This window comes from Hyla sarda, chromosome 3, assembly GCF_029499605.1.
Source record: "Hyla sarda isolate aHylSar1 chromosome 3, aHylSar1.hap1, whole genome shotgun sequence".
Lineage (NCBI taxonomy): Eukaryota > Metazoa > Chordata > Amphibia > Anura > Hylidae > Hyla > Hyla sarda.
This window is the reverse complement of record NC_079191.1, coordinates 130,683,210-130,703,883: the sequence shown is the minus strand read 5'-3', so window position 1 is coordinate 130,703,883 and position 20,674 is coordinate 130,683,210. Positions and strand designations below refer to the sequence as shown.

The window sequence follows — 20,674 nt, the reverse complement described above, 5'->3', positions numbered from 1 at the left end:
GAGGGTGCAGGAGGGCCCACCACCAATGAGGCAGGGGGCTGCTGTGTCCAAGATGGAGACCCCGACGAAACAGGAGTTTTCTGCAGGGGGGGAGAGACCGCAGGGGGGAGCTGATGACCGGCAGTCACTGGCGGGGATGCCGCTTTTGGGTGGCCGGACAGGGGGTCCCCTGGGTCAGTTGGTGGTGAGGGGCACAGTCTCACCTGTCCGGCAGCTGATGGTGCGGCCACGGTCTCTTCGCCGCCCTCGGTGGACTGAGGCGGCGGGGTCCGGGGCGTGCGCGCGGCAGGCGCAGCGCAGACAGCTCCAGGGTCCTTCCAGTGCGGCCTAGAAGAAGGCGCCTCGGCCTGGAGCAGCAGGGCAGCGGCAGCCTCCGGCGACCAGGAGGATGAGGTCGGAGGCCTCCGGACTTCTGAAAGCTCCGGTGAGGTATGTGTCGGGCGCCCAGCCGGGGGAGGAGTGGGCTGGTCTCTAGCAGGGCAGTGCTCCGAGGCTGGCAGGGATGAGGAAGGAGCCGCCATCTTGCCGGGCTGCGCAGGAGGCAGGGAGGCACTTCTTGGAGGCTGAGATCTGGTGAAGTAACCCCGCAAATCCCTCTGAGGAGAGGATGGTCGGGTCCTAGACTGTCTCCGCTGTTTCTTTTTTTGGTTCCCCATAGGTTAGGACAGGGTTTTCGGGCAGAACAGGGGGTTTAGGACCGGAGCTCCGAGAGTGCACGTCCTCACGCCGGCATAGCAAACCACGCCCCCCCATAGCTGCTTTTTTTATAACATTTTATTCCCCAAAAAATGTATTAAAAATTTATTAAAAGTTTTATATAAGCAAATATGGTATCAGTAAAAAGTACAGATCACGGCGCAAAAAATTAGCCCTCATACCGCCGCTTATACGGAAAAATGAAAAAGTTATAGGTCTTCAAAATAGGGGGATCTTAAACATACTAATTTGGTTAAAAAGTTTGTGATTTTTTTTAAGCGCAACAGTAATAGAAAAGTATGTTATCATGGGTATCATTTTAATCGTATTGACCCAAAGAATAAAGAACACATGTCATTTTTACAGTAAATTGTACGGCGTGAAAGCAAAACCTTCCAAAATTAGCAAAATTGCGGTTCTCTTTTTAACCCCTTAATGACCGGGGTTTTTTCCGTTTTTGCATTTTCGTTTTTTGCTCCTTGCCTTTAAAAAATCATAACTCTTTCAATTTTGTACCTAAAAATCCATATGATGGCTTATTTTTTGCACCACCAATTCTACTTTGTAATGAAGTCAGTCATTTTGCCCAAAAAATTAATACGTTTAAAATTGTCATCTTCTGACCCCTATAACTTTTTTATTTTTCCATGTATGGGGCGGTATGAGGGCTCATTTTTTGCGCCGTGAGCTGAAGTTTTTAACGGTACCATTTTTGCATTGATAGGACTTATTGATCGCTTTTTATTCATTTTTAAATTATATAAAAAGTTACCAAAAATGCACTATTTTGGACTTTGGAATTTTTTGGCGCGTACGCCATTGACCGAGCGGTTTAATTAATGATATATTTTTATAATTCGGACATTTCCGCACGCGGTGATACCATATATGTTTATTTTTATTTACACTTTTTTTTTTTTTTTTTTTTTTATGGGAAAAGGGGGGTGATTCAAACTTTTAATAGGGGAGGGGTTAAATGATATTCATTCACTTTTTTTTTTGCAGTGTTATAGGTCCCATAGGGGGCTATAACACTGCACACACTGATCTTTATCATTGATCACTGGTTTCTCATAGAAAACCAGTGATCGATGATTCTGCCGCTTGACTGCTCATGCCTGGATCTCAGGCACTGAGCAGTCATTCGGCAATCGGACAGCGAGGAGGCAGGTAGGGGCCCTCCCGCTGTCCTGTAAGCTGTTCGGGATGCCGCGATTTCGATCTCGAACAGCCCACTGAGTTAACCGGCATGCTTTCACTTTCGCTTTTAGCCGCGCGGCTCAGCTCTGAGTGCGCGGCTAAAGGGTTAATAGCGTGCGGCGCCGTGATCGGCGCTCCGCGCTATTAGCTGCGGGTCCCAGCTTCACTATGACGCCAGGCCCGCCGTGATATGATGCGGGGTTACTGTGTAACCCCGAGTTATATCACGGGAGCAGGACCAAGGACGTACCGGTACGTCCTTGGTCCTTAACCCCTTAAGGACCAAGGACGTACCGGTACGTCCTTGGTCCTGCTCTTCTGATATGACGCGGGGTTACACAGTAACCCCGCGTCATATCACGGCGGGCCCGGCGTCATAGTGAAGCCGGCACCCGCCTCTAATAGCGCGCAGCGCCGTTCGCGGCGCCGCACGCTATTAACCCTTTAGCCGCGCGCTCAGAGCTGAGCGGCTAAAAGTGAAAGTTCCCGGCTAGCTCAGTCGGGCTGTTCGGGATAGCTGCGGCTAATCGCGGCATCCCGAACAGCTGACAGGACAGCGGGAGGGTCCCTTCCTGCCTCCTCGCTGTCCGATCGCCGAATGACTGCTCAGTGCCTGAGATCCAGGCATGAGCAGTCATGCGGCAGAATCGTTGACCACTAGTTTCTTATGAGAAAACAGTGATCAATGATGAAGATCAGTGTGTGCAGTGTTATAGGTCCCTATGGGACCTATAAAACTGCAAAAAAAAAGTGAAAAAAAAAAAAGTGAATAAAGATCATTTAACTCCTCCCCTATTAAAAGTTTGAATCACCCCCCTTTTCCAATAAAAAAAAAAAACACAGTGTAAATAAAAATAAAAATAAACATATATGGTATCACCGCGTGTGGAAATGTCCGAATTATAAAAATGTATCATTAATTAAACCGCTTGGTCAATGGCGTGCGCGCAAAAAAATTCCAAAGTCCAAAATAGTGCATTTTTGGTCACTTTTTATATCATTTAAAAATGAATAAAAAGCGATCAATAAGTCCTATCAATGCAAAAATGGTACCGTTAAAAACTTCAGATCACGGCGCAAAAAATGAGCCCTCATACCGCCCCATACACGGAAAAATAAAAAAGTTATAGGGGTCAGAAGATGACAATTTTAAACGTATTAATTTTCCTGCATGTAGTTATGATTTTTTCCAGAAGTCCGACAAAATCAAACCTATATAAGTAGGGTATCATTTTAATCGTATGGACCTACAGAATAAATATCAGGTGTCATTTTTACCGAAAAATGTACTACGTAGAAACGGAAGCCCCCAAAAGTTACAAAACAGCGTTTTTTCTTCAATTTTGTAGCACAATGATTTTTTTTTCCCGTTTCACCGTAGATTTTTGGGCAAAATGACTGATGTCATTACAAAGTAGAATTGGTGGCGCAAAAAATAAGCCATCATGTGGATTTTTAGGTGCAAAATTGAAAGAGTTATGATTTTTTAAAGGCAAGGAGCAAAAAACGAAAATGCAAAAACGGAAAAAACCCCGTTCCTTAAGGGGTTAAGGGGTTAATTTCCCCACACAAATAGTATTTTTTTGGTTGCGCCATACATTTTATGGTAAAGTGAGTGATGGCATTACAATGGACAACTGGTCGCGCAAAAAACAAGACCTCATCCTAGTCCGTGGATTAAAATATAAAAGTGTTATGATTTTTTGAAGGAGAGAAGGAAAAAATGAAAACGTAAAAATAACATTTTCTGCGTCCTTAAGGCCAAAATGGGCTGCATCCTTAAGGGGTTAAGGCTCACTATACCCCTTGTTAAATTCCGTGAGGGGTGTAGTTTCCAAAATGGGGTCAAAGGTAGGTGTTTTTTTTAGTTTTTTTTTGCGTTTATGTCAGAACCGCTGTAACGAATAGTCACCCCTGTGCAAATCACCCAGGGATGTGGAATTTCTATCGCCCGACGCCCGGGACTAGCAGTTTTGGGCGCCGGGCAGGTGAATTTGTCCGGCCCTTAGCCCGGCTTCGGGCAAGCAGGGCCGGACCTGACAAGTGCGGTGGCGATCTGCAGTCTGTATGGAACGGGCACCCGACTCCTGCCCGCTCCATACTCTGCAGCCTGTATCCTCAGAAGCAGGGGAGATGAGAAGCTGAGTATGTGTCTTCTCTCCCCTGCTCTGGAGACGTGCGGGGGGCAGGGGGAGATGAGGGGGCGTGGCTTCTTGCTCCCCGTGCAGACCTGCGTCCTCTGCCTTCACTCCCCCCAGCTGTAGCTTCAGAGAGCTGAGGGGAGGAGGCGCGTCTGCACGGGGAGATGCATGCGGCGCTCTGCAGTATGTATGGAGCGGGCTCGGGATTCCTGCCCGCTCCATACTCTGCAGCCCCCGGCTGTTCTCAGTAGCCGGGGTCTGCCGCTAATAGCCAGCATGCGGCGAGCGCCGCGGCTGGCTATTAACCCTTTAGATCGCCGCTGTCAAAGCTGACAGCGGCGTCTAAAGGGACATGTGAATGCTCCCTGGTGGATTAGTGGGGTGGATCGCTCCCCCGCAGCGCGATCGCAGGGGGACGATCCACTATGGAGGTAGCCGGAGGGCTTACCTCTGCTTCCTGCTGTCCCGCTCTGTCATTGATAGATCCTGGCTGGACCAGGCTCTATCAATGGATCACAGAGCTCACAGATTAATTAAGAACTCTATTAATCTGTCTGAGGAATCTAATGATTCCTCCTATATGTGTAAAAAAATAAAATAAAATAAAATAAAAAAGTTTTAATAAAAGTTTGAAAGACACACATTAACCTAGTGGTCTTCAAACTGTGCCCCTCCAGATGTTACAAAACTACAATTCCCAGCATGCCAGGATAGCCGTTGGCTGTCCGGGCATGCTGGGAATTGTAGTTTTGCAACATCTGGAGGGCCACAGTTTGAAGACCGTTGCATTAACCCCTTCCATGTTAAAAGTTCAAATCCCCCCCTTTCCCTATATAAAAACATGCAAACATAATAAAAATAAACATATTTGGCATCGCTTCGTGCGTAATTGTACAACCTATTAAAATATAACATTATGTATCCCGTACGGTAAATGTAAAAAAAATACCAAACCACAGATTTGCAATTTTTATAATATCCCAGAAAAAAAAGTTAAAAAGCGATTAAAACGTCAGATCAATACCAAAATGGTACCGATACAAAAAACAGAGTATGGCGCAAAAAATGAGCCCTCATACAGCCTGGTATGTGGAAAAAAAATAAAGCTACAGGGGTTAAAAAATGGCAATTAAAAAAATTTGAAAAAGTCCAGAATTTGTAAAACATGACGTAAACTATAGAAATCTGGTATTAATGTAATCAGGCGCCTAAAGTATAAAACTAACATGTTACCTCAACCACAAGGTAAATGGCGCAGAAAAGAAAAACCACCAAATCTGCTAAATTATCTTTTACTATTTCAATTTCACTTCCCTTAATATATATATATATATATATATATATATATATATATATATTTTTTTTTTTTTTACTTTTTTTTTTTTGGTTCGGAGAATATGTTATTGAAAAATTAAAAGGTGTCATTATAGTAGGTAGTTATGGCTATTATAGGGCGAGGAGGAAAAAACGAGAGTGTAAAAGCGAAAATTGGCCGGACAAGTGGATCGTCATGAGGGACAAGTAGATTTTGCTCCATTTTAGTCCCGTGGACAAGTAGTTTTTTATAAAATTTCCACACCCCTGTCACCTCAAATGTACATAGTGCGCTCTGACTCCTGAGCCTTGTTGTGCGCCCGCAGAGCATTTTACGTCCACATGTGTTTCAAATTTTGGGGGTCTTTTTTTCCTTTTACCTCTTGTTAAAATGAAAAGTATGGGGCAACACCAGCATATTAGTGTAAAATTTATATTTAGACCCCAACTTTACCTTTTCATAAGGGGTAAAAAGAGAAATAGCCCACCAAAATTTGTTAGGCAATATCTCCCGAGTAAGGAAATACCCCATATGTGGCCCTAAACTGTTGCCTTGAAATACAACAGGGCTCCGAAGTGAGAGAGCGCCATGCGCATTTGAGGCCTAAATTAGGGATTTGCATGGGACAGACCCGGATGCAAGAATTACACTTGCCTCCGATACCAAAAATACCCTACGGCAGTGTTTCCCAAACAGAGTGCCTCCAGCTGTTGCAAAACTCCCAGCATGCCTAGTCAATGGCTGTCAAGCAATATTGGGAGTTATTGTTTTGGAACAGCTGGAGGCTCCCTTTTGGAAACAGTGCCATACCAGACTTTTTAACATTTTTATTGGGGGTGGGGACTGTGTAAGGGTATGTGTATATATATATACATGTAGTGTTTTACTTTTTATTTTGTGTTAGTGTAGTGTAGTGTTTTTAGAGTACATTCACATAGGAGGGGGGTTCACAGCGAGTTTTCCGCTGGGAGTTTGAGCTGCAGCGGATAATTTGCTGCACCTCAAACTTGCTGTAAACCAGCCTGTGTGAATGTACATTCACATGGGGGGGCAAACCTGAAAATGCTGCAAAACTATATCTCCCAGCATGCCCTTTGGTTGTCTGTGCATGCTGGGGGGTGTAGTTATACAACAGCTGGAGGCACACTGGTTGCAAAACACAGAGTTTCTTACTTAACTCAGCATTTCCCAACCCTGTGTGCCTCCAGCTGTTGCAAAACTACAACTCCCAGCATGCATGGTCTGTCAGTGCATGCTGGGAGTTACAGTTTTGCAGCAGCTGGAGGCACACGGGATGGGAAATACTGAGTTAGGAAACAGACAATGTTTCCCAATCAGTGTGCCTCCAGTTGTTGCATAACTACAACTCCCAGCATGCCCAGTCAGCATAGTAGTGGTGTCCAAACTGTAGCCCTCCAGATGTTGCAAAAGTTCAACTCCAAGCATCCCCAGACTGCCCAGGCATGCTGGGAGTTGGAGTTTGGCAACATCTGAAGGGCCAGATGTTGCTGAACTGAAACTCCCAGCATACCTGGACTGTCTCGGCATGCTTTGAATTGTAGTTTTGCAACATCTGGAGCACTACAGTTTGGACACCATTGTATAGTGGTCTCCAAACTGTGCCCTTCCAGATGTTGCAAAACTACAACTCCTAGCATGCCGAGACTGTCCAGGTATGCTCGGAGTTGTAGTTCTGCAACATCTGAAGGGCCAGATGTTACAGAACTACAACTCCCAGCATGGCTGGACTGTCTTGACATGCTAAGAGTTGTAGTTTTGCAACATCTGGAAGGCCACAGTTTGGAGACCACTGCAGTGGTCTCCAAACTGTGGCCCTCCAGATGTTGCAAAACTACAACTCCCAGCATGCCCAGACAGCCTTAGTAAACTAATGCAAACATGAATGTAAAAGGATCACTTTACTGTGATTTTCACTGCTGCCTCTGCCGCCACCGCTGCCTCCACTTGCCTGCCACTGTTCCCCGGTCTCCCACTGCCTGCCGCCGGTTCTAAAGTATCTCCCGCCGGTCCCCCCCCCCCCCCCCGCCACGCCCCAGCAACTGTCGCTGCCATATTCCCCTGCTCTTCCCGGAACTTCCAGGGGTGGGCAGAGCAGAGGATCTCAACTGTAACACCATCCCCCCCCCCCACACACACACCCACACCCACTCCTGCCATGCGATTTGCTGGTCAGTCCTGACCGGTCAAATTGCAGGGGATAGGAGGAGGTGGCACCCCAGTCACCTTCACTCCTATCCTTCAGGATGATCGGGGCTGTCTCTGACAGCTCCAATCATCCCTATTTTCCGGGTGATCGGATCACCAGGGACCCGATCAGCCCGAAATCGCCACAATTCGCCGATCTGAATTGATCATCTGAATTGGTCTCAATTTGTTTGCACGGGGTGCTTGCTGAATGATTTCAGCAGGCGGTGAGGACCGGAATTACCACGGGCATACAGGTATGCCCTGGGTCCTTAACGGGTTAAGTGAAAATCTTGGGTGAGTACCTACACTTTTTCCCAGGACTTGTCCCCTATTTATAACACAGCCTAGAGGAAACCCTATTTTTTGGTTTATTGGTCACTTTCAGCAGGATAATGCATCCTGCTACACTGAAACAATAGTTCAGGAATAGTTTAAGGTACATGGACAAGAGTTCTAGGACTCCAAATCCTCAAGAATTTGTCCAACTGAAATCTGTGGGTGTGCTGGTAAAGCAAGTCCTATTGCTAAAGGCCATAACTTGCATCTTCAGAGCTGTTGTGGAGTCAATGCCTTGATGGGTAAGAGCTGTATTAGTTGCAATAGGGGGGGGAGGGCACATATTATAAGGCATGTAGTTTTAATGTTATGGCTCACTGTAGAGTAAAAAATGAAATAAATAAAAAAAAGCCACACATAAAAAACTCATAGTTGAAACAAATCACATACTGTATAAATACTTAGTAAGCAGAATATGTTAGTAAACATAAGTAACATATGCACACACACTTTATAAAACCTTTCAAAATAAACCTATGGTCTTATCTTCCCATTGTTTTTAAGCATAAGTGTCAAAATATTTTTAAACATTGTTTAAAATCCAAAGCACTGAGGCCAAAATGATATATATCTCATTGTATTTTTAATACATTTCAAGGTGTTAAATTAGAGAAATGAGGGGTGACAGCTATGTGAAGAATAAACAAATTGTTCTTTTTGAGGACTGGGCTGTCACATCTGTTTTATAATTATACGCTTCAAAAGCATATTAAAGATATGGAGAATAATGCATATATTTGAAACTGAGAAAATATAACGCTATATGGAAACTTTATTGGAAAAGATGGGAATATTTTCGAGAGCTACCAATACACAATCTCACTTTAACGGGGATTAAAAAAAATATAATAAAATTGGTATATTCCACTATAATAAACTAATGTTCTAAGGTATGAAGGAAGTACATAGAGGAAGAGACTGTGAGTGAAGACATAATAGCAGGAATTATCTATTTGCTTTTTCCACTGTGTGAAATTTACACTAACAATTCTTGGTACTTCAGGCATGATGTACAAGGCAATGATCTACTGACACAGACCATGAAGGCAACTTTTGTCTGTCTAGACTTCTGGCCGTATAATGTACAAAAAAGACAGTTTTGATCTGTGAAAATTAAATTGTAACAAGGATGCAAATGCAGGTCCACATTGTGCACATTGTGTATTGTGCGCTGTATCTCAGATTAATCTATGTCTTCACATAGAAAAATCCTTGATACAGTGAAACCTCTTTGAGATGACCACCCACAAAAGCAATAAAAAGTGGTCGTCTAGGGGGAGGTTTTCTTGAAAAAAGTACCCAGTATATATTACATGGTAGAACAGTGGTCTACCCATATAGGCAGAGGTGTCACTGTGTATTGAATTTTTATATAGTGCCGTTATTAAAATGCTTATTAAAATGCATTAGACCCCTATTCTGGATCTGTGTTATACAGATCTCAAATATACTTGGGTGCAAACTATTGCAAACATGAATGTAAAAGGATGGCAAAGAATAACAGTTCAATTATGTGGAAGAATAAAAAGAAACATGTATCCATAAGCTAACGAGGCTCAGCAAAGCCTAAAATTGTCATGAATAAAGCCCCATCAATACACAGGTTATGAATATGCTATATGGTATATGGAAGTTCAATATAAAAATAAATAGTAATGGAATTAAATAAAACAATTGATTTAACCACAGCTATGAGTGTAAAGTCACCAGAACAGACTCTTGCGCCAACATTTCAAAATGTGACTTTGGAGAATATGATTTTGAATGTAATGTCATTGTGTGTTTTTTAGAAGTTACTTGAAATAATGATCAGTATACAACAGACAAAAACATTGTTTCATCCGTGATAAAATAGTGACCCATATACAATGCATGCTTACAAATGACCATGTTAACATGTTAAAGAACACTACCAAGGGGCTTTTCTTTTTGAAAATCCTATTGATTTTTCCTCATACAGGTTGTAACTCAGCTTTCTCAGGGTCTCACATAAGAGAAGACATGTATCTAACCGGATGTGCCACTCACTGGAGGTTATACAGGCAATGGACAGATTTTAAAATCAACCAATAACATTGTCTAACTAAAAATAATAATTAATTATGATTATTATTGAAAACACTCCACATTGAACAATGTAAAAAGGTACAGTACTTTAGTGTCAAAAATAAAAAAAAGGAAAATCTGTAACAGGGCCCCACCTACAATGTGACATTTTATATGGTAGAGGGGCCTCTTAGCAACCTCAGGCCCATAAGCCCAGGTACTACTACTACCTCTGTACCACCTATAGCAGTGTTTGCCCACCAAGGTGCCTTCAGCATTCCAGCATGCTAAGAGTTGTAGTTTTGCAACAGCTGGAGGCACCCTTTTTGGGAAGCACTGACCTATAGCTACACCCCTGATCAGGACAACGACATGGCGGATAACAGATCTTTTACAAATCTCTTTAAAGAGTACTTTGTAAGTATTGTCATAACTATGTTCTCCAGTCTTACAGCAGCAACTAAGGAAAGGGTACTAATAAAGACAGGGACTTGTCCCCCCAACAACCCCCTACTGCAAATTACTGTACTTACTCTTAAGTTGTGGAAATGATCCTATATTTATTTATATGTATATTTCAGCCTTTATAATTGCTATACCGAACACAATGCAAATAATTGTCACTGTCTGTTGTCATTGTTCTTGCAAATGAGTTTCTTTTCTCTTTAAAATAATGATACAAATAGACTTTGCAGCAGTGCCAGTGCATAATACCGCCTTATAATGAGGTGTGTTACAGAATGTGGGCTCTGCTCGGTAATTATTTCAGTCTCACAAATGTAAACCTTCATCTACCATCACTCACCAGCAGCTTGGAGAACCATCTGCAGCGTTGCTTTGGCCTGTTCAGCAGGAGACTAAAAACAAAGACAAAAAGCATATTTACCATACATTATGGTACTAATCAAAGGCATAGTGTTTTATACAGAAGACACAGCACTGAGATAGACCAAAACACTCATAAAAGAACAGATCCCTCCTAATTTCTATGCAATATCCAGGATTTGAAAAGAGATTCACTATTAGGAAACTTCCCTTTTTTTTTTTTTTTTTTAGCCTCAACCTATGCTGCCACCATTACATTTAATTGTTAGGATGCTATCCAATGTAAATTTCTGCACGCCTCTCTTACTAGTATTTATCTGTTAGAAAAGAAAGTCAATAAATCAAGCAGAATAGAGGTGAAATATCACCACATGCTAACTGCTTTATTTAGGCAATTTTTATCTTTTAAAAATCCTAAAATGATAAATTCTTTAGAAGTGTAAAATTGTTTTTATCATAATATTACATTATTATTTCAAAATATAAATATAATTATTTATAAAAAAAAAATATAAATATACATGAACATGGTGAATAAAAACAACTGTACTACAAATAGTAGAAAAATATTTTTTTATATACACCCTGGCATAATGTCACTCGCCAATATGAACTTCGGAGAAATGTTGCAATGTATGTACATGATTACAAATGGTTCAGAATAACAAAGAGCACTTGTCAGCAGAGAGGACATAAAACATAAACCAGTTTAATATCATATTTAGAATTCAGATAAGCCAGAATTAGAAAGACTACATTAATACAGTACAGAAAAACTAGTGGCATAAGCTTTCCTTTAGTGTCAAAACAATACCTGTAACACACATACTCATAGACTTGTTTTTGACTGAGGGTCAGTTCTCTTCTAGACCTTATAAAATATTGTATAAAGCTTGGTTCTCACATAGCAACCAAAAAACAAGTACGGTATAACAATTTGTAAACCCAGCCTAAATACAGTCATGGCCGTAAATGTTGGCACCCCTCAATTTTTCAAGAAAATAAAGTATTTCTCACAGAAAAGGATTGCAGTAACAAATGTTTTGCTATACACATGTTTATTCCCTTTGTGTGTATTGGAACTAAACCAAAAAAGGGAGGAAAAAAAAGCAAATTGGACATAATATCACACCAAACTCCAAAAATGGTCTGGACAGAATCAATTGTGGAAAAATAAGGGTACGTTTCCACTTGGCGTATACGTAGCGTATTTCACGCTGCGCAAAATCTGCAGAAACAGCAGGAAATACGCTGTGTATTACTAAATGAACATCTTTCCATTTTGTCTGCTTTCAGGTGTTTTTTTTTTTTTTTTTTTAAATATTGTCCACACCTGTTACTTGCCCCAGGTGAGTTTAAGGGCACGTTCCCACTTGGCGTATACGCAGCATATTTCGCTCTGCGCAAAATCTGCAGAAACAGCGGGAAATACGCTGCATATCCCTCGCTCACCATTCGTATAGGGCTTTCCGGCAGCAGCCCTATGTGTGTAGTGAGTTTTGGAGGCGAAGCCGCGCGTCACAGTCACGCTGACACATGGCCCCGCCTCCAAAACTCACTGCACACATAGGGCTGTCGCCGGAAAGCCTCGTGTGAATGGTGAGCGAGGGATACGCAGCGTATTTCCCACAGTTTCTGCAGATTTTGCGCAGCGTGAAATATGCTGCGTATACGCCAAGTGGGAACATGCCCTTAAACTCACCTGGGGCAAGCAACAGGTGTGGACAATATAAAAAAAACACCTAAAAGCAGATAAAATGGAGAGATGTTCATTTAGTCTTAGCATAGTGTGTCTGTGTGTGCCACACTAAGCATGGACAACAGAAAGAGAACTGTCTGGGGACTTGAGAACTAAAATTGTTGAAAAATATCAACAATCTCAAGGTTACAAGTCAATCTCCAGAGATCTAGATTTGCCTTTGTCCACAGTGCGCAACATTATCAAGAAGTTTGCAATCCATGGCAGTGTAGCTAATCTCCTTGGGCATTGACGGAAGAGCACATTTGATGAAAGGTGTCAACCCAGGATAGTCCGGATGGTGGATAAGCAGCCCCAAACAAGTTCCAAAGATATTCAAGCGGTCCTGCAGGCTCAGGGAGCATCAGTGTCAGTGCAAACTATCTGTCGATATTTAAATGAAATGAAACGCTATAGCAGGAGAACCAGGAGGACCCCACTGCTGACACAGAAATAAAAAAGCAAGACTACATTTTGCCAAAATGAACTTGAGTAAAATCCTTCTGGGAAAATGCCTTGTGGACAGATGCGACCAAGATAGAGCTTTCTGGTAAAGCACATCATTTTACTGTTTACCAAAAACAGAATGAGGCCTACAAAGAAAAGAACACAGTACCTACAGTGAAATATGGTGGAGGTTCAATGATGTTTTGGGGTTGTTTTGCTGCCTCTGGCACTGGGTGCCTTGAATGTGTGCAAGGCATCATGAAATCTGAGGATTACCAATGGATTTTGGGTCACACTTTACAGCCCAGTGTCAGAAAGCTGGGTTTGCATCCGAGATCTTAGGTCTTCCAGCAGGACAATGACCCCAAACATACATCAAAAAGCACCCAGAAATGTATAGCAACAAGGCGCTGGAGAGTTCTGAAGTGGCCAGCAATGAGTCCAGATCTAAATCCCTTGAACACCTGTAGAGAGATCTTAAAATTGCTGTTGGGAAAAGGCGCCTTCCAATAAGAGAGACCTGGGCTGAGAGGTGTAAGAAGCTTATTGATGGTTACAGGGAGCGACTGATTTCAGTTATTTTTGTGCAACCAAATATTAAGTTAAGGGTGCCAATAATTTTGTCCAGAGCATTTTTGGAGTTTGTGTGACATTATGTCCAATTTGCTTTTTTCCTACCTTTTTTGGTTTAGTTCCAATACACACAAAGGGAATAAACATGTGTATAACAAAACACGTGTTACTGCAATACTTTTCTGTGAGAAATACTTTATTTTCTTGAAAACTTTCAGGGGTGCCAGTATTTACGGCCATGACTGTACTTCTGTGTTAGAAGTAAAAGGCCTACATTTTGCAGTTTTCTGCAACTTTCTTGTAAGCGTTGGGAAGTCGCATAAAGTTTCTAACTTTATTTGGTTCTTTGTATAAAATTTTGTGCTCTTAATTTGCAGATTTTTAGGGTATGCAGTAAGGGCATGGCTAACCTACAAAAAACACATGTTGCAGCAGATGAATAGTAAAAACTAATATTTTATTGGAAATGCATTAAAAATGACAAAAGCGTCTGTACAAAAATCTTCTACAGCTGAAAAAACGGCACTCAAAGATGCTTAAGGTGTATCTGCAAAGTACTAAACATAAATACATAGCGTAAATAATAAGTTATATAAGGTAACTATCAACGCTATGCAAAGCCAAAGCAATTGTAAAGTGAATATGCAATAAGCAAACAAGGATGCCAAAATACAACATAGATTAGTTACAGTAAAGCATCATGAGACACCACCGTGTGCTCACCCCTATGAACGATTAGTAGTAGTTGCATGGGCAGGGTTGCATTTGCTGTTTCATGCAAAGCACCTTTGGCTTTATGTGTACTACACTTTTCGACTAGTAAACATATAGCTGCATAGGGCCTATGCACCCCCTACCCCCTCTCAGTGCTACTATAAAAAAAAAACATTAAAAAAAACTGGGCATTTTCTTCAGCTGCTAGAGCCCAGTACAGTTTGTCCCCTTTACCAGTTAGTCACTTCCCTCTGTGCGCTGGTCTCCTCCTCACCTCCTGGTTGACCACTATTGTAACTTCTGCCTCCCCCCCCCCCCCCCCCTGTAATCTAGAAGCCAAGGAAAAGCATATTTTCTTAAACTCTGATGTCTCAGGGGTGGAGGGGTCAGTTAACTAATAAGTCTCCGGTATCAGGATGCCCTGTCTGCCCCCCAATTACTTGGTTTTCCTGAAGCTGCTGAGAGTAGTGTCTGCAGCTGGAGGAACTGAAAGTACTGTTCTCCAATCATTGACATAGGACACTACTGTGTCAGTGATTGGCTGAGCAGTGCTGTATAGTCCCATCTGCAACTTCGGCCAGCTACGGAAGGCAGACTGTTAGTAGAGACTGTTCGCATGTGAGGCGTCCAAATACAGAACGCTACGAGGTGGCAGTGGAATAAGATTTAAAAGTTTTATTGTTTTATTAGCAGGATGGGCATATTAGTTAAAAAAAAAAATTATTTCACCGGACAACCCTTTTAATAAATGTTGATAATGGGAGAACCCCTTTGACGGGATAACATTTTGGGTGACACCACTAGTGGTAACTCACTGTACATAACTTCCTCAATACTGTATAACACTACAATATGTCAGCTCAGGGGCGGACATATCGCCTGTGCAGCCGGTTCAGCTGCACAGGGGCCCAGCGTGGGAGGGGGCCCCCGGCCCGCCCTCACACGCTGGGCCGGTCCTACCATCGGACCCAGTGCACAGGGCCGCCATCAGGGGGTAAACCCATACACTTATATGGGGCCCGGAGCTTCAGGGAGGCCCGGACGTCCCTGTACTTTTTTTTTTCCGGCTAGTCAGTGAGTGACTGCGACTGTCACTCACTGACTCCTGGCTGGGTACCCGTCAGAACTATGACCGGGCCTCATAGTCTGGGGGGCCCGCAGGACTATGAGGCCCGCTCTTTCTAGGGCGCGGGCCCCTTAAGAAGTACGGCAGGGCCGGACAGGCCAGGGGCTGATGGGAGTCGACGTGCCCCGCGCAGGCACGCACGTCTACTCCAGTCACCTGACCTGTCCCGGCGCGATCTCCAGTCCAGCAGCCTCCCGACGGATCCTCCCCGTGCAGTGACACTCTGACAGGAGCAGCAGCTGCACCGAACCCCGGCAGAGTAAGTGAACGGGGTGTGTGTGTGTGTGGGGGGGGGGGGGGGTTGGATGGGGGCTATGTTGTTTGCAGACTACAATGGTGATGAGAGGTGCAGGGGAACTGGTGCTTGGGGTGTTATAGGGGTGATGAGAGGGGGGGGTTATGGGGGTAATGAGAGGTGCAGGGGGTGTTATGGGGGGATGAAAGGTGCATGGGGAGGTTATGGGGGTGATGAGAGGTGCAGGGGGTTATGGGGGTAATGAGAGGTGCAGGGGGGTGTTATGGGGGGGATGAGAGGTGCAGGGGGTGTTATGGGGGGGATGAAAGGTGCATGGGGAGGTTATGGGGGTGATGAGAGGTGCAGGGGGGTTATGGGGGTGATGAGAGATGCAGGGGGGGTTATGGGGGTGATGAGAGATGCAGGGGGTGTTATGGGAGTGATGAGAGATGCAGGGGGTGTTATGGGAGTGATGAGAGATGCAGGGGGTGTTATGGGAGTGATGAGAGATGCAGGGGGTGTTATGGGGGTGATGAGGGGGGGGTGTTATGGGGTGATGAGAGGTGCAGGGGGGGTTATGGGGGTGAAGAGAGGTGCAGGGGGTTGTTATGGGGGTGGTGAGATATGCAGGGGGCATTATAATAGTGATGAGGAGAGGTGCGGGGGTTATAATAGTGATGAGGAGAGGTGCGGGGGTTATAATAGTGATGAGGAGAGGTGCGGGGGTTATAGTAGTGATGAGGAGAGGTGTGTGGGGGGGGGTTATAGTAGTGATGAGGAGAGGTGTGTGGGGGGGTTATAGTAGTGATGAGGAGAGGTGCGGGGGTTATAGTAGTGATGAGGAGAGGTGTGGGGGGGGTTATAGTAGTGATGAGAGGTGCCTGGGGGGGGTTATAGTAGTGATGAGGAGAGGTGTGGGGGGGTTATAGTAATGATGAGGAGAGGTGCGGGGGTGGTTATAGTAGTGTTGAGGAGAGGTTTGGCAGGGGTTATGGGGGTGATGAGGAATGATGAGGACACAGAGGATAAGAGGTATTATATTTAGTGGGTATAGTGTGTGGCAGGATTATATTTAGTGGGTACAGTGTATAGCAGTATTTTATTCAGGGTACAGTGTGTGGCAGGATTATATTTAGTGGGTACAGTGTATAGCAGTATTATACTCAGGTTACAGTGTATAGCATTATTATATTCAGGGTACGGTGTGTGGCAGGATTATATTTAGTGGGCACAGTGTGTAGCAGTATTATATTCAGGGTACAGTGTATAGTATTATTATATTCAGGGTACAGTGTATAGCAGTATTATATTCAGGGTACAGTGTGTGGCAATATTATATTTAGTGGGTACAATGTGTGGCAGTATTATATTCGGAGTACAGTGTGTGGCAGTATTATATTCAGGTTACAGTGTGTAGCAGGATTATATTTAGTGGATACAGTGTATAGCAGTATTATATTTAGTGGGTACAGTGTACAGCAGTATTGTATTCAGGTTACAGTGTCTGGCAATATTATATTTAGGGTACAGTGTGGGGCAGTATTTTATTTAGGGTACAGTGTGTGACAGTATTTTATTTAGGGTACTGTGTGGGGCAGTATTATATTTAGTGGGTACAGTGAATAGCAGTATTATATTTAGTGGGTACAGTGTATGGCAGTATGCTATTCATGGTACAGTGTGTGGCAGGATTATATTCAGGGTACAGTGTGTGGCAGGATTATATTTAGTGGGTACAGTGTATAGCAGTATTATATTCAGGGTACAGTGTGGGGCAGTATTTTATTTAGGTTACACTTTCTGGCAAGGTTATAATGATTATTGTCTTCATGCAGAGGATGAGGATCTGCTGACAGTGAGGAGCCAATGATGTCTGCATGTCAGACTCTGCAGAGAAGATGGAGCTGGGGGAAGACCTGGTCTCTGGACGAGATGAAGAAGAAAAGAAGACGTCACTCAGGTCACTGACATCATTGTGTGTTCTTATGACTGTCCCATCAGAGCTGTAGTCACTTGTAAGTTCTGCAGTGATGATGGGTAAAACTGTGTCCAATCTGTGTCTCTTCAGCTGTTACAAAACTACAACTCCCATTGCCTGATGCTCTCCAGACATGATGGGTGTTTTAGCTTTCCAACAGCTGGAGAACCACTTCAACCGAGGTGATCGGTGGGGGTCTCAGGCCTTGAGTTGTGTAAGGGGCCCCGAAATTTCTGATGGCAGCCCTGCCAGTGCACATATGACAGGGAAACCAGTCTTGCCCAGTCACTAAACTGCTACTTACATCTGCCCATGGGGACTTCCTGGCTGAGGTGCGTGCAGTGAGTGACGTCATCGCAAGCACCTGGACGCTGACGTCCAGCGCAGAGCGTGCGATGATGTCACTTATAGCGCGCACCTCTGCCAGGAAGTCCCCATGGGCAAATGTAAGTAGTGCAGGCCAGGTAAGAGTGTGTGGGTGAGTGAGTGTGTGTGTGTTTGTTTGTTGGGGTTATGCTACGCTACCTTATGTGGGGAATCTATGCTACCTAATGTGGGGAATATATGCTATGCTACCTAATGTGGGGAATCTATGCTACCTAATGTGGGGAATATATGCTATGCTACCTAATGTGGGGAATCTATGCTACCTAATGTGGGGAATATATGCTATGCTACCTAATGTGGGGAATCTTTGCTACACTACCTAATGTGGGGAATATATGCTACGCTACCTAATGTGGGGAATCTATGCCATGCTACCTAATGTGGGGAATATATGCTATGCTACGCTACCTAATGTGGGGCTACGCTACCTAATGTAGGGAATCTATGCTACGCTACCTAATGTGGGGAATATATGCTGCGCTACCTAATGTGGGGAATATATGCTACGCTACCTAATGTGGGGAAATTATGCTATGTTACCTAATGTGGGGAAACTATGCAATGCTACCTAATGTGGGGAATATATGCTACCTAATGTGGGGAATCTATGCTACCTAATGTGGGGGAACTGCTGCCTATCTAATGCAGATTAATGTGAGTTGCAGTGCAATTTTATGGCATATTACTTTTTTTTTTTGGGGGGGGGGGGGGCCCAGGCACATTCTTTGCACAGGGGCCCTCTGTTGTCTGTGTCCGCCCCTGTGTCAGCTGTAGAGGGTCCAACTAATGTAATGTCTGCCTAGCCCTGGCTCACGTAGGTTTCACATGGCTGATCCATGAGGCTCACAGACTCATAAGAAAGAGCTGAGCTCTGGAACAAAGGTTCCCCGACACTTCTGCCATTTTATTCTAATGATGGACAAGGGTCAGAGTGGTCACTGAGGAAAGGAAAGGACTGGGAGATTTGCAGCCCTGACAAATTAGAACAGAATGTGACATAAATCTATATAAAGCCTTCATATAGACAAAACAGGTTTATGCTGGTGTACCCCCACCAATATGATGTCTTTAAAAAATAGCTATATTGGAAATGAAAAAAGTGAACACAATGACGGTGAAATAATGTTTAAAAACAAATTTATTTCAGCCTTGAGATGCCTTTGAAATATTGCAGAGTCCGTGAGACGTTCAAGAAGTCTTAGGTTATAAAAGCTCCAGAAAATATATAATATTTTTTTAAAATAAATATATACATTGCCATCTACGTATAAACCATCTTAAAGCTAAACTTCAAACGCCAACAGAACGATACGATAGTGCATGTTCTTCATTTGTGTAAAATATTGCCAACAGAATACACCTTTTTTTCTGGCTTTAATCTAAAGCTTATCTTTGCCTACAGTATGGAAATGTTAAAGCAGTTAACCAAAAGTGAAATACTATATTAAACTGAAGACAGCAATATAAACAAATGAAAGGATATAATATTAAAACCTTAACACCTCCACTGAGCAATGAAAATAGAACAATTTAAAAAAAATATTACAACATGCTTTACAAAAAGTTTTTAATTAGGTGATGTACTACAAAAACTATTTGCCCCCTTGCAGACGTGGGCTGGTATTGCATATTTGTCTCTATAGCATTAGAATAATTGGTTTCTTAAAAAAATTATAATAAATAAAAAAGAGGAAGACATTAAATAATGTAATGAATTACTAGTACAGTATTCATAATCATACATTAGTATAAGTATACATAAGTATACATTATCATGTATACTTAAAATTGTAGAGAGTCTTATAACAGCATCCATGACACTTTATGGGGCCATACTATACCTTTAAATGCCTCTGATTTTATATAGAGGCATACAGGATTTTTGTATGAATTAGAGGTAAAAAATAAAAAAACTGTATAATTTCTCCATTATTGCTTTTAGAGGAGAGAACTGTACTGTACTGTACAGCACACAATGCTGTAGCCAAACGGTCTGCATGCGCTACTATATGGGCTGTCAGTTGTGTGTAAGTAGCCTAAAGGCTCATGCACATTGGTAAAGTACAGCTTTGCTTTGGATGCTCAGAATACAGGTATACATGCCATAGTAATTAATAAAAAATATAAAAGAGAGCGCTCCATAGCGTAAAACCGACTAGGTAGGTATTGGTAGAAGGATTCTTTATAAAGCCTTTAACCCCAGGTGGTTGTGTGAGCTCACACACAACAATGGACAGCGTGTAAGGATTGTTAGAGCCCGGTCTGCAGTCTCCTAACCAAGTAGATAGCGACAAATGGACTTCTAAGGTCTGCGGTTTTGCGGCACCGACTCGGAACAGGCACATCAGGTGATTATAAAAGGTTTATTAAAATGCATTAAAATGGCATTTTAATAAACCTTTTATACTCACCTGATGTGCCTGTTCCGAGTCAGCGCCGCAAAAGACCCACCGCACCTTTGAAGTCCATTTGTCGCTATTGTAATTAATAAAACCTGCAAAAACAATTTATTAACATTATTAAGTGAAAGCAATGCTGTTCTGCAAGCAACCCAGACCACCTTGGTTTTCATCACACCATGTCTGCATAGATGTGTATCAAATCCTTTCTTAATGGCAAAATTGTTTTTGCAAGTGTTATCATTTACCTAAACACTGGCCAAATAACCCATCTTAGGTTATGTTCACACGGTGGAATGTGCGCTCTGTA

The 20,674-nt window shown here is 43.0% G+C and overlaps 1 protein-coding gene across 3 annotated transcripts in view; it reads right to left on the bottom strand.

Annotated features, from left to right (window-relative positions):
- The window catches only part of RSRC1 (arginine and serine rich coiled-coil 1), a 378,613-nt gene that overhangs the window by 181,755 nt on the left and 176,184 nt on the right, over positions 1-20,674 (bottom strand). For all 3 annotated transcript variants that reach the window (XM_056565034.1, XM_056565036.1, XM_056565033.1), the window contains exon 6: positions 10,748-10,799. In XM_056565034.1, coding sequence (XP_056421009.1) covers positions 10,748-10,799 — 52 coding nt within the window. The remainder of the gene's footprint in view (positions 1-10,747; positions 10,800-20,674) is intronic.